General features: G+C 59.1%; 2 protein-coding genes across 3 annotated transcripts in view; one reads left to right on the forward strand and one right to left on the reverse strand.

The window, feature by feature from the left end:
• ADIPOR2 (adiponectin receptor 2) overlaps positions 1 to 1,036 on the forward strand; it is a 51,388-nt gene extending 50,352 nt beyond the window's left edge. The window contains exons 7-8 of one of the 2 annotated variants that reach the window (XM_061418368.1): positions 440 to 681; positions 937 to 1,036. In XM_061418368.1, coding sequence (XP_061274352.1) covers positions 440 to 681; positions 937 to 1,021 — 327 coding nt within the window. In that variant the 3' untranslated portion in view covers positions 1,022 to 1,036. The other variant, XM_061418369.1, reaches the window with a different exon arrangement.
• A 502-nt stretch (positions 1,037 to 1,538) lies between these two features.
• The window catches only part of CACNA2D4 (calcium voltage-gated channel auxiliary subunit alpha2delta 4), a 66,184-nt gene continuing 53,727 nt past the window's right edge, over positions 1,539 to 13,995 (reverse strand). The window contains exons 29-40 of the mRNA XM_061419091.1: positions 9,630 to 9,691; positions 8,196 to 8,240; positions 7,947 to 8,009; positions 7,009 to 7,079; positions 6,593 to 6,668; positions 6,154 to 6,206; positions 5,826 to 5,881; positions 5,410 to 5,430; positions 4,503 to 4,620; positions 3,065 to 3,177; positions 2,397 to 2,479; positions 1,539 to 1,792 (exon numbers count right to left, since the gene is read on the reverse strand). Of these exons, the coding sequence (XP_061275075.1) occupies positions 1,688 to 1,792; positions 2,397 to 2,479; positions 3,065 to 3,177; positions 4,503 to 4,620; positions 5,410 to 5,430; positions 5,826 to 5,881; positions 6,154 to 6,206; positions 6,593 to 6,668; positions 7,009 to 7,079; positions 7,947 to 8,009; positions 8,196 to 8,240; positions 9,630 to 9,691 (866 nt within the window). The 3' untranslated portion in view covers positions 1,539 to 1,687. The remainder of the gene's footprint in view (positions 1,793 to 2,396; positions 2,480 to 3,064; positions 3,178 to 4,502; positions 4,621 to 5,409; positions 5,431 to 5,825; positions 5,882 to 6,153; positions 6,207 to 6,592; positions 6,669 to 7,008; positions 7,080 to 7,946; positions 8,010 to 8,195; positions 8,241 to 9,629; positions 9,692 to 13,995) is intronic.

Consider the following 13,995-nt stretch of genomic DNA (forward strand, 5'->3'; position numbering starts at 1 on the left):
AAGAGCAGTTTTATCGTATCAACGGCTTTTGCTTCCATTGGTTCTGACAGGGAATCCTGGCCCCACAGCCCCCTCCTGGCCACACAGAGACAGGGCTGAGGCTGGGAGCGGCCCCAGTACTTCGTAAGCATGGTTTTTAAATTGTGTGGCCAAGAGCGTCAATAAATTGCCTGAAAAGACTCTTCCTGGTTGTGGGGAGGGGGAACAGGATACTGTCCTGGAGAGAGGTTAGAGGTCAAGGTCTGGACATGCTCCGATGCCCCAGAAGGGCACAGCGAGGGAGGGGCTGTCGCCTGGAGGGCTCTGTGACGTGAAGGTGGGGAGTTGAGCTGAGGGGGTGGGAGGTGGGCCCCCTGCTGCCTCCTCGCCCACCTGCACCCGGCGGGCACCTGTGACCTTGCCTGTTGTTCCAACGTCCTTTCTCCCTCCCCTCCACCAGGAAAGCAGGTGCTTCAGAGGAGAGCCGGTGACACGCTGTGGGTGCCAACCGCAGGCCACGAGGTTTCAGTTTCAGGACACGGACACCACGTGCACGCCTTGCACATCGCGGTCACCTCTTCCGGGGAGGCCGGCTGAGCGTAGAGAGTGGAGGCCACCCCGTGGAGGCCACCCCAGGGTTTCTGCGTGGTTCTGCCTTCAGTGTCACTCCCACCATGGGGACCGCAGTCCCTGGGGAGCCAGGTCTGCGTGGGAGGAAGCCGCGGCCCCGAGACCCCTGGGTGGGGGGCGTGCCCAGATGCATCCATCTCCCCCACTGGACTCCAATTTGCAAATGGGAATGCTCCCCAAAGCTCCAGCTCCAAGGCCAGAGTCAGGTGGTCTCTCTTGTAGATCATCAGCCAGAAAAAGACCACCATGGGTCCTTGGGCCTCCGGGGGGTCTGGAGCCTTCAGGACCCCCCTGACTACGCCTCCCTGAAGACCAGTCTTTTGCTAGGACCCCTCTGGCTGCAACTGGTCCTGCCCCCTGCCCTGGACTCACATCCTTCTCCAGTGGAGCAGCTGTATCGCTAACCTACTAGGTTCTTAGAAAGAGGCAAATGGTAAGTCAGGGCTTTGCAAAGACATTTATAAACTTTTTTAATAGCAATAGTTTGTGGGCATCACACGCAGCCATGTTCATGTAAAGGACCTGCCTTCTCTCTCTCTCATGCACGCGCACATGCACACACACGCACACATACACACACACCTTTTTTGAGCTTCAACTGTGAGACTGAGCTGCCCTGCTGTATACCTCACCCTGGGGCAGCTACATCTCTAGTGGGAAGCGTTCCTGCCCTCCTCCCCTCTCTGCCCTCAGCCTCATTCCTCTCCTCCTCCTCAGGACATTTAAGTCCTTGGATTCTACTGAAGACCAACCAGGCTCATTAGAAAGAGCTGCCCTGTCTCTAGCTGGGTCTGGATATCTGGGGGAATAGATGGAACTAAAGCTCTCTGGTCTTGGTCCAGGTTGAGCTCATGCTGGACTCCCCAAGAGGAGGTGGGGAAGACTGCCCACTGAGACATGGGGTAGAGGGTACCCGGCACCCCAGAAGGTCTTCAGGACGGGTTTCTGACTCCACCAGCAATCTTAGGAGGTCCACGATGGACGAGCACGGCCCTGGGCAAGAACCCAGCTCTAGAGTGCCAGACAGCACGGTGGACTGCTGACTTCCCAGTGTCAAAGCAGGCCTGATGGGGCGGGGTCACCGCAGCAGCTGGGGTGGCAGCACCCAGGCCCACAGAGGCAGCAGGAGCAGGGCGAGTGAGGCCGAGGTGTCTGAGGCGCCTCCGCAGTCCTGGGCATTCTCCTGCGGACCCAGAGCACTCCCGGTGAGGTACCAGTCCAGGCAGAGGCGACCAGGAGACTGGGAGTCAGGAGGGAGGTTCTGGGACTAAGAGGGACTGAGGGCTGAGGGAGAGGGGAGTTCCAGCAAGTGGAGGGAGCCCTGGCCCCCCACCTCCTGCTTCTAGGAGAAGGAAGGTGGAAGGGCTGTGGAGTTATCCTCTTAGAGTGACTGCAGAGAAGCCCGGAACTCTGGGAGCATCCTGGCTGTGGATTCAGCGTGTCTAGCAAGGACAACTTGAATACAAGAAGCCCAACTACGGTGTTCAGGGCTGGTCACCACAGTATTATGTGCCTAACGGTTTCCTCCTACCTGCCCGGACCCTGTGGATCCAAGTGCGATGGGGGCGATGTGGAGAAGCTGTGTTTAAGTTTGCCAAGGGCCTGGCCCCTGGGAGACCAGGTCTCATCATAAAAACACTGCTGGGTCCCTCCCTGCATGAATGGACATGGATGGGGGTTCCAGAAGTGCCCTCACAGCTGCACACTGGGTGTAGAGTGCTCTCATGTCTGAAGGGTACAGGCTTGGGCTGAGGTTTGGGGATGAAGACCCCCCCCCCATCCCCCACCTCTGGATGGAAGGCATGGCAGGCGTCCGGGCGCCGGCGGAGCCTCTGGGAACGCATCCTGTCGCACTTGACAGAGGCGTTATGTGCAGAGGTCACTGTTAAGGTGAACACAGCTGAGGCAGAGATGACGCTGGAGCCTGTGTGTGTGACAGTCGCTCAGTCGTGTTCGACTCTGTGACCCCAAGGACTGCAGCCCGCCAGGCTCCTCTGTCCATGGGATTCTCCAGTCAAGAGTACTGGAGTGGGTTGCCTTTCCCTTCTCCAGGGGATCTTCTCAACCCAGGGATCGAACTTAGGTCTTCCGCACTGCAGGCAGATTCTTTACTGTCTGAGCCACCAGGGAAGCCCAAGAATACTGGAGTGGGTAGCCATTCCCTTCTCCAGGGGATCTTCCTGACCCAGGGATCGAACTCAGGTCTCCCGCATTGCAGGTGGGTTCTTTACTGTCTGAGCCACCCAGGAGCCTCTGGGGACTCAGTTCTGGAACCTCTGGTGGGACTGGCTGCCTCACTGCCTTCTGGGGTCAGAGGTCAGCCCTCGGAGCCGTGGGAAGGGCAGGGTCTTGGTGGTGAGGGTGGCTGGCCCCACCTCTCTAGATCTGAGCCCCTCGGTGATGACCTGCCCTCCACCCTCCCCCGCCCCACACAGGCTGGAGCCCCAGAGGATATATTTGACCTCCTCCGCCTCCCGCAGCACTGGCGGGAAGATGCTGCAGTCACAGGTGCGGTCTGTCACCAGGAGCAGGAGGTTGCTGCTGGGGACCTGCTGCATCACAAATGCCCTGAGGACACGAGAGAGGTTGGCCCGTGGAGGCTCCGAGCAGCCGGATGCTGGGCTTCAGGGAGGCTCTTCTGGAGATGGCGCAAGGGCTTGGGGGCCCAGGTTAGCCCCCTGGTGGGGGGCAACCTGGTTTGCATCTCCCACAAGCCTTTACAGCTGCCCTGCTCCTTTCCTAGCGGATTGGAGGGAAGGAAGCCCAGACATCTAGGGGGATGGGAGTCGTTATTGACGTCCGCGGGGAACACAGGCCTAAGTCAAGACTATCAAGTAAAGGCTGGTGTGGAGAGGCCGGCCCCCAGCGAGGTTACAGTGCTCAGGCTTGGCCACAAGGTGGCGCCCCAGGCCCGCATGCTGCCTGATTGGGAGCCTGGTGGGTGCAAGCCAGTTGTGGTCACTGGCTCAGCCAGTGCTTTGGCCACAGACACTGCCTGTAGGCATTTCCTACGGGGTAGAGGACTTCATATGTGCACGTGCACACACACACAGCACATCCACGTGCTCATACACACGTGCACAACAGACTCACATGTACATATTCAACCTTCTTCATACCATACGAAGTTGGTATTATCCCTGTTTTGCAGATGGGAAAGCTGACTCCTCTGGGTAAAGTGTTGCACCCAAGGTCACCAGTTCCTCTTCAGGCAAGTCTGTTTACTCTGAGGCCTTGGCTTTACCCACACTGTTCGCTGTGTCCACCCTGCCAGCCTCCGAGATAAGTGTACAAATAACTACATTCCCGTGAAACCGGATGTGTGAGTCCTACAATGACTTCCTGCCTGCACAAGATGGGCTGGCTGTGTCTGAGGCCAGGGTCCCAGGCGTCCCACGAGAAGGCAGTTTGCTTGTGCCCTGAATCTCAGGGACATCCCGGAAGCCCCTGGGGAGTGGCATGCTGGCAAGTGGACAGCCTAGGGGAGGCCATCTCCTCCGGGTCAGGATGGAACATCCCGTGGGTGGGCGGTGGCCCAAGGTCGGGGTGGGAGTGAGCAGCACGGAACTTTGAGTCAGGCCTCCCGGCCTCCCTGGGCCAGAGCCTGGCCTCCCCGTGGGAGCTCAGGCAGAGGTATCAGGTGCCCCAGCCACTCCTGAAACGTCCTCCAGCCTCCTGGTCCTCTGCGTGGACAGACGTCTAAGCAAGAGCTGGCCCTCCTTCCCCAAGTCTGCCTGGCCTCAGGGCCATCTCTCCTGTCTGCCAACATGGACACTCTGCTAGCCCTGTCCCCACCTGGCTGCCATGCTCTGGGCCGAGGCCTGTGTCCCTCCACCGAGGCACAGAGGCCTTGCCGCGGGGACCCCACCTGGTTCCCTCCCCTCCCCGCTCACTTCTGGCAGGCGCGGCACTCCATAGTGCCGTTGGCCTCCCGCACGGCCGTCTGGTGGACGAACACGGGGTAGGCGGTGTCACAGGGCTGCAGCAGGTCCTGCTTCTTGTGCTTGTGGGCTGCGGGGACACGGAAGGGTATGGACGCGGGGCCTCGGTCACCCCCGTGGGGTGGGCCTCGACAGCCTGGGCAGTGTGGTCACTGCGCCGGGAGGAAGACGCTCCGTCCACTGGCAGATGGCAAGCCATCAGGACTTGGGGGCGGGGGAGAGGGAGCAGCTGAGTGTGAGTGACGCCCTGGGTGACCCTGGGTACGCCTGGCTCTCTCCTCACCGTCAGCGGTGATGTCCAGGGCCTTGGAGGAGGTCAGGGTGTGGGGGGCCTGGGAGACGACAGCCCTGCTTCCTATGGACGGTCCAGTGGGTGCTCTGCAGACACAGCTCCCGGACAAGCCGTGGGCCTCCCCCCGCAACTGACCCCATGGTCACTTAGAAGTGGGCGGGGGGCCCAGTGCCCAGACTTCCTGGACTCCTCAGTGGGGCCTGTGTGGTCACTCAAGCGGGCTCAGAAAGGACTCGGCAAACTCAGAGGCCTGGCAGTTGCCCTGGAGGACCCATGTCCACTCCTGGGTGAGCAGATAGCTGTTCCCTGTGTGGGGCCTTGGCCTCTGGACCACAGGACACTGCCTTCTGGCGTCATCAGGGCTATTGCCCAGGAGAGGGCTGGAGGGTTCCGTTTTCCCTGGGGCAGGGCTGTGATTGTGTGGGATGAGGTCTGGGCTACGCACCCTTCCCTAAGGAGCAAGGCTCTAAGTTGGGAGGGGCCTTCATTGTTGAGGAGTCCTGGAAGGAGAGAGGTTCCTGGGACCCTCCCAGCCCAGCACTGGGGCTCCTCGGTCGCTCTACTTACAATGATGGAAGACGGTCTTGGCTGTCCAGGACGTGTGGCCCAGCACGGGGTGGTGATGATGGTGATGATGGTGGTGTCACATGGTGTGGGCATGATGTCACATGGAAAGGATGATGTCACATGGGAATGGTCAACATCACATGGGATGGATGATGTCACATGGATGATGTCATATATGATGGATGACGTCACACGGGATGGATGATGTCACATGGGATGGATGATAGAACATGGATGATGTCACACAGGTCCGTGGTGTCCCGAGATGGTATGATGTCACACAGAGGTGAGGGAAGGTGATTGAGAGGCCGACAGGATGGACATGAGCGGTGGGCCCTCTGCAGTCCCCTCCCCACAAGTGGCGGCTGGAATGATGCTGGGCTCTGGGCTCTGGGCTCCCGCAACCGAGCACTCACCCTCAGCCCTGTGGTCCCCACGCCAGGAGCCCCAGGCCCTCCACTCCAGCAGGAGCCTGTTGGATAGAAGCGGTCAGAGACCTGATTGCCCTCCTCACTGGTCCCCGGGCTGTCTGCCCCTCCCTGCAGGGAACCCTTGTCTGGAGGCTCCTGGGGTGCAGAGGCCCTCCCCTGGCAGCTGCATGTAGGAGGGGGCATTGTATGTGCCTGGCTGGTTCCACCCCGGACCTCAGCCTCCTCCTCTGGGGTTGTGGGGACCTCAAGCAGCTCCCTTCAAGGGGCCCCCTCATAGCCCACCCCTGCGTGAAGTCCCCAGCCCCTCACTCACAGCAGGAGCTCGTTCATCAGCCACCTGGTAGCCGACAGGATGGCAGAGATGGGCTGGGGGGAGAGGGGACACACCGTGAGCCCCGGGCTCCCCCGACCCCATCCCAGCAATGGGATCAACAGAAAGCTGTTCTGGGAAATTCCTGCTGTAGAGCGGATGATGGGATAACGCCAGTCATCACCCTGGGTGGCGTCTATGGGATCCCTGATGGGTTGTGGACCGTGTCGGGGTGAAGGTGGGAACCAGGCAAGAAGGGGGCTGCAGCTGTCCCTCTGCTGGAGCAGTTGCCCTGACCCCTCCTGCCCCGTCAGATAAGATCTGGGAGGGAGCAGACTGTGGGTGGCAGGGGCAGTGGGAGAGGGCCAAGGTGGGCCCTGGTTCCTGGAGAGAAAGGGACAGGCCACCATCTGGTGGAGGGAAGCCCCGGGGGGACACTCACGCTGACCAGGGGCTGGGAGGCGCTGTGGTGGTGGGTCGGGGGTCTGCACATGGCCTGGTAGTCGTACATGGTCACTCTGAAGCCAGAAATGGGACAGGGTGAGTCCAGACCCCACCCGTATTCCACCCCCACCCTGCCCCAGGAGACTTTGCAGCAGGGTTTTTGTCCGCAGGTCAGAAAATTACATTTCTGGGCTCGGGCTGCTCAAAGACAAGGGACAGCAGACCTAGCTCTCCCTCTCAGGCGGACCCCAGCCCTTCCCACCCCGCAGGCCTCGGGCCTAAGGAGGTTGCTCTGCAGCCCTGGGGGTCCCTGTGCTGTTCTGAGGTTGGGATCCAAGATGCATCTGATCTGTTTAGCATCTGACCCCGCCTCCTCTCTATGTGTTCGGGGAGGGGGGTGCCTGCCCCACTTACTGGCTGAACACCCCCATGCTGAGCAGCTGGGTCACGAGCGCACCGTCTACCTCCCCCAGGAATCGGCCCACCTGAGAGGGCAAGAAGAGGGGGAGAGGGAGGGACAGGGGGTCGCTCCGAGCTCCCGATTTCACCTGCATCTGGGCTTCCCCTCCTGGGGCTTAGTAAGTATGTGTGGGGAGGTTATACTTTCTCCTCGGCCCTTCTGGGTCTAAGGGGGTCCTGGGTGTGTGGCCAGCCGGTGTGATGGGGCACCTCCAGGCCAGGCTGGCTGGTGAGGATGGACTTTCCCACCCGGGAGGTCCAGAGGAGGGGAGAGAGCATCCAGATCCTGGCCCCACGGAGGCTGGGAGGGTGGGCGCTGAGGTCTGAGCATGTGCCTCGAACTCACATGCAAAAAGGTGCCTCCAGGGCAACAGGCCCACCTGATGGGGTTGGTGTTCTCAGAAGAGACCCCAGGGGGCTCCCTGCCCCTTGCTGCTGGGACACACTGAGAACCCTGCTACCCAGGGGGGCCCCCTCAGGCTCTAGCTCCTACAACTGTGAAAAGAGCATCTTTGTGGTTCGTGAGCTGCCCCATCTGTGGGCTCTGCTCCGGATGTCTGAATGAACTAAGGTGGGTGGAGGGGGAGGCAGACAGGAGTAGGTGGTGGGGGGCAGGAAGGGGCTCAGGACACTGGGGTGGGCCCCCGGGGCAAGGCTGCAGACAAAACCTGGGGGCCTCGGGGAACCCCCCACCAATAGAGCAGGGGAGACAAAACAGAGGACATCTGAGGTGAAAAGGCTGGATCCTGGGGTCTCTCAGTGCCAGCTGTGGTTTCAGACTGTCTACTGATTGTCTCTGGGCAAGGATTATTGCTTCCAGCCTTTTTGACAGTAGAGGTCACTGGGCGATGTGAACGCCCCCACCCCTCCAGTTCCGCTTCCGAGCGCCTTACCTCCTGGGGCCTCTCAGAGATCAGGATGAACCCATTGTTGTCGACGACGAAGCAGTCCAGGTCCTGGGGAGAAGCCCAGAAGGAGGTCAAGGCCAGGCCCTAACACTGACCCCTGGTCTTGCTGCCTGCCCGCTGGACCATGTGGGGAGGCCTCCGCATGGAGCCCAGGCTGGGGAAGGAGGGGCTGGCCCATCAGGGGGACACGGGTGGAGGCTGTCCCTCCCCTCTTCCCACTGGGGAGGCACTCACACTGTCCTGGCAGCTCTCTGGGCACGGCCCCTCCGCGGCACCACACTGGAGGGAAGGGCAGAGCTTTGAGTTGTGTATCCATGTCTGTGCGTGTGAGTGTGTGATGTGTGTGGTGCAGTGTATGTGATGTGTGTGTGACGTGTGTGTAATGTGATGTGTGATGTGTGTGTGTTATGTGTGTGATGTGTGTGTGATGTGTGATGTGTGACATGTGTATGATGTGATGTGTGATGTGTGTGTGTTATGTGTGTGATGCGTGATGTGTGTGATGTGTGACGTGTGTGTTATGTGTGTGTGACGTGTGTGTTATGTGTGTGTGACGTGTGTGATGTGATGTGTGGTGTGTGATGTGTTTGTGCATGGTATGTATGTGTGTGTGTGGTGTGTGTGATGTGTGTGTGATGTGTATGGTGTGTGATGTGTGTGGTGTGTGATGTGTGTGATGTATTTGTGCATGGTATGTATGTGTGTGGTGTATGTGTGATGTGTGTGGTGTGTGTGGTGTGACGTGTGTGGTGTGTGTGTGATGTGTGATGTGATGTGTGTGGTGTGTGATGTGTGTGTGTGATGTGTGTGGTGTGTGATGTGTGTGATGTCTGTGTGATGTGTTTGTGCATGGTATGTGTGTGTGTGGTGTGTGTGTGATGTGTGTGTGAGGCGTGTGGTATGTGTGGTGTGTGTGTGTGATGTGTGTGTGTGATATGTGTGATGCGATGTGTGTGGTTTGTGATGTGTGTGATATCTGTGTAATGTGTTTGTGCATGGTATGTGTGTGTGATGTGTGTGTGATGTGTGTGGTGTGTGATATGTGACGTGTATGTGATGTGATGTGTGACGTGTGTGTGATGTGATGTGTGTGGTGTGTGTGTGATGTTTGTGCATGGTATGTATGTGTGTGATGTGTGTGTGATGTGTGTGGTGTGTGTGTGATGTGTGTGATGTTTGTGCATGGTATGTATGTGTGTGATGTGTGTGTGATGTGTGTGGTGTGTGTGATGTGTGTGATGTGTTTGTGCATGGTATGTGTGGTGTGATGTGTGTGTGGTGTGTGATGTGTGACGTGTGTGTGATGTGATGTGTGACGTGTGTGTGATGTGATGTGTGATGTGTGTGTGATGTGATGTGTGTGGTGTGTGTGTGATGTGTGTGATGTGTTTGTGCATGGTATGTATGTGTGTGGTGTCTGGGGAATGGAGCCCAAAGGACACCTGTGGTGTGCATGCAGGGGTCACATGCCTATGTGGTGAGTGTGGTGTGTGCACACGGGGGACTTGTGTGGTGTGACATGTGTATGGTGTGTTCCTGTCGTGTGTGCCCTGTGTATGTGCATGGGGGGTCCGGGGCTGAGATGCGGGCAGGACCTCGGTAGCAGCACTTCAGGTGCACAGGTTGGGGTCCTCACCCTGAGTGGCCCGCCCACACCCCTACACCCACCTGCCGGGTGGCAGCCCAGAAGCTGCGCTGCAGGAATTCCATTCTCATCTGGACGCCCACGGCTGCCGAGGAGTGGGGCGGGGGTGCAGCGAAGAGATGGTGAGAGAGGTGTTGGATCCCAGTCCAAGGGAGGAGGTGCATCCACAGAGGGCTGGGGGCACCTGGCAGCCTGGGCCGGGGGCGCGTGTGGCTTGGTCTCTCCAGAGCCGACAACACCAGAAAACACCCCAAGATGTGATGATGAGGTCAAGGAGCTGGGAGCTCAAGGTGGGAGCCCGGGGAGGTGGTCCCACTTTCCCGCTGAGACCCAGGTTGGAGTCCAGGGCCCTGTGGGAGCGACACCCCTCCCGCTCCACCGGCCCGCTCAGGCCCCCGTGTAAGAGGCTAAGAGGCTCCTCCTTACAAAGCAGGACCCAGTGAACAGGCCTGCAGGAGGCTCCCAGCCCCGGAAAACCCGGCTTGATGCTGCTGCTCACAAGAGCCACCATGCCTCTCTGGTCCCCAGACAGGCTGGGAGAATGCGAGGTGGTGCCCAGAGGCTAGGAGAAATCTGGGCCCAGAGAATAGGAAGACAGGCAAGTTGTAGAGAAAGAGAAAGCATAAGGAAATGAGGCTGCTTCCTACCATCAGGGATGAAGATAAGAGACAATGTCCTGGGTGTCAGACAGCTAAAGTCCCGAGCTTGAGTCCACATGGTAGACAGCTCGGGGGGGAAGGGGGGATCCACGCCCAAGTCACCGGCCCCTAAACACGAAGAAGACCTTCCGCCCGGGGTCTCTAAGGCCCCTGGCCACTCTCTCCTCTGGGCCTGACGTGAGCCCCTGTTGGGAGGGCGCTGATGGACCTGGGTAAGCCCCCTCGAGGTCTGCGGCTCCTTCCTCTGTGAAACGGGGTCCCCAGCATTCTGCCATGTTCACGAGACCACGTCACCCCAACAGGGAGATTTCCCACCACAATCGGGGGCTTCTTTGCTCCTGCCGGGTCTGGGGGTGTGTGTGTATGAAAGGAGTGGGTGGGAAGGAGATAGGACGCTCCCCTCCCCCATTTCTCCCTACGGCTGCAGGAGGCCCCTCAGCCATATCCCTCGTTTTTCCTGTTACAACCTCCCCTGATGCTCATTTTATTTATTCATTTTTAGTCTTTTGGCTGTGCCCCAGGGCATGCAGGATCTCAGTTCCCTGACTGAGGAGCGAGCCTACACCCCCTCTACTGGCAGCGTGGTCTGAACCACTGGGCCACTGGGGAAGTCGCCCTGCCCTTCATTTTAGACAGACTTCTCTCACGTGTAGGAAGAAGCTGGGCAAAAGAGGAGGCATCTTCTAACAATGGCCAGAGGGGAGCAGTGTGAATGGTTCGGGATTCAAGAAACCCTGACCTTGGCCTCTGGGTCCAAGCTCTCAGACTCTTTCTAGAGCCAGACTCAGCCTTGCCACTCCATGGCTCAGGGCCGGGTCTCCTGGAGCTGTGGCATTTCCAAACTGGAAGAAATTCTGGGATTCTAACCCAGGGCATCTCGAGAGGGCGGGGCTAAGGTTTCCCTAATGAGACAGGGCTTTGAGGCTCACGGGTGGAGACAGAGGAGCAAGCCCCCAAGCCTGTGCTCCGGAACCAGGGTCCATCTCACAGTGGGTTCACGAGCCCCTCCAGGCCCTAGGCCCTGGTCCTAGGACTTGGGACACCTCACTGTTTGCTGTCGGTCCACCCCGGTCACCAGTAGGCATTTCAGACTTCACATGGTCAAAACCCGACTGTGGCTTTCTCCCCAAACCAGAGCCTCCTTGAGAACCCTCCCCACATGAGGCCACATCGCCCACCTAATGGTCACTATCTTCCCACATCCCGCCAGAGTGCTGCTCCCCTTGTTCCCAAACTTCATGAATCTCCCCACTCTCTCCAACCCCACCACTACCCCCATCCCACCTGGATTAACGCCCCGGACCCCCCAGCGGATCCTTCCCCACGGAGCCTAGAGAGTGACCTTCCTGAAGGTTAAGTTGTGTCTCTCCCTTGCTCAGAACCTTCCAAGGCCTTCCCGCTGCCCTCAGAACAAAATAGAAACTTCTCTGTGGTTTGGCATCCAAGGCCCTGCCGATCTCTCTGATTTCAGCCCGAATCCCTAACTCCCTTGAACAAGCCTGTTCCCAACCCAGGGCCTTTGCACCAGCCACCCGCTCCCCTCCACCAGCACCCCCACCCTCGGAATGCACTTCCCTAGAATTAATGAAGTGCTCCATCTTACAACTGGATCTCAGCGCAAACAGCATCTCCTGATGCAGTGTCCTGACCTCCCGGATAATGAGGTCCTCCCCTCGACTGGCTGTTCACCCTCTATCTCATCACTCTTTATTTTCTAGGAAGCATGACATTTACTTTCCTCGTCCATGGTCTGTCTTGCCCCACCTAGAATGGGGGCTAGCAGTGAGCAGGGGGCTGGAATTCCCTAGCCCCGAGAATAACACTTAGCACATAGCAAGGCTCTCAATAAATACTTTTCGAGCTAAATAAAATAAATGCTTGTGAATTCTGCAGAGTCCGCCCCCTGACTGGTGAGCCAGTTCTGCAAGGACTCCCCTTACCTTGGGGTGGGGGCCTTGCAGAACTCCTCCCTCCACTCGGAACCCCTCCTTCCTAGAGATGGAGGTGCTGAATGCTGGAGATCTAGCTGTGCCTGGTGCCCTAGAGGACCCAGGGAAATCCACTAAGAGACGGGGAATTCAGGTGAGACATGAAGAATAATTTCCTAGGGAAGAACTGTTAGATGCTGAGAGCAGGGGTTGGTTTGGAGTGAGGCAGGCAGGGTGCAGGGCCTGGGGGGAGACAAGTGGGCAGGAAGGGGGCATCTTCAAGGATTTAAGGACAACTCGCTCGCTGTGCTCCACCACACGTTACCTGGGGCTCGAATCATTTCAAACCCTTTTGTTCAATGCCTGCTTCACAAACTGAATCATGCTTTTCCACCCCATCAAAGAGCCCAGCCTCCTCCAGGGAGACTCCAGGGCAGCTCTCACACCTCATCCCTTGCTCCAGTGGGCCCCAGGCTGGCCACCCCTGCCTGGCAACCCCCCGGAAGCCTGCTCTGTGCAGGTGAGACCACCCCTTGGTCCTGGGTTTGCAGATGGAGAGGCCGAAGGCAGGTGAGGCCTCCATCCTCCCAGGCTGCTGTCCCCACATCCCAGGCCTGTGCTTGGCAGGTCCTTACATCAGAGCCTGACCTTGGTCCCTAGGGGGACCTGCCACAACCTGTTGGAGGGGGGGCGAGCAGACCCCTTCCTCCTGCCCCCGCCCTGCCTGTCCCCCTGATCCACGCCGCCTCATGCCCTCCTCTGCCTGCTTCCTGCAAAGCAGTTTTTCTTTAAGACCCGCTCGCTCACACGGCTGGCAGACAAAGAGCCTCAATAAGGCCACGGGCGGCAGACAGCTTATCAAGACGCTCCTCCTTGCTCTGTGTCCTGGCTGTCACCTCCGCGTTGCTTTGTCATCACAGACGGCAAAACAAAACAGCCGTGCGGCACACGCACAACCCCGCCCCGCCAGAGCCGCCGTGCCCTGGGAGTCGGAAACTCCATCACCCCCCTCGCTCTCCTGTCGACCGTGCCCTTGAAACCCAGCGGCAGGCTGTGCTGACCTGGGGGGTCGGGCGGCTGTGGGTCAACGGGGCCCATCCTTTATGTAGCAGCTGGGGAGCTGGTGCTCAGGGACCCCAGAGACTTCGTCATCCACCTGTCCACTCTGGGGCAGTGAGTAACCCCGCATCCGGTTCACAAACAGCTAATGGCTGGTTGTCAGAGCCTCTGGACCCTGACACCTGGCTGAGCTCTTCCATCCCTGCCCATTCCTCACTCAGCCAGGGGAGGCAGACCCCTCTTCTGGAAGGGCCTTCCACTGTAGACCTGGGATGACCCGCCCACCCACAGACAGCTGTCCTCTGTGATATGGGTCAGAGAAGAAGGTCCAGCCGGACACGCGCACCAGGACGGGAGTTCTGGTTGAGTTTTCAAGGAGGGGAAGGTGCCCCGTGGGTGAGGAGAGGGTTCCAGATGCTGGGAAGGACATGCTGTCCTGGGAGCAGCCGGGCGACAAGGGGGTGTGTGGGGCAGGTGGGGGCCAGTCTCGTGATGCAGGGCGGGAGGCTGGGATCCTGGGAGGGAAGGCTGCTTTTCCTCTGGGCACTCCTGCTGTTGCCCAGCAGAGCAGACAGAGAAAGAAGGTGCAGGAGTGTCGAGGGGTCTCTCAGCCTGCACCCAGTGCTGACCACGGACCCCCAAAAGCGGGCGTAAAGGAAGAGGGACTCTGGATACCCCTGACAAACACGCCACGCGTCCAGCCATCAGGCAGGCTTTGAAAGATGCCAGGAAGGTCACCAGGG

The sequence above is a fragment of the Bos javanicus genome, chromosome 5 (assembly GCF_032452875.1).
Source record: "Bos javanicus breed banteng chromosome 5, ARS-OSU_banteng_1.0, whole genome shotgun sequence".
Classification (NCBI taxonomy): Eukaryota; Metazoa; Chordata; class Mammalia; order Artiodactyla; family Bovidae; genus Bos; species Bos javanicus.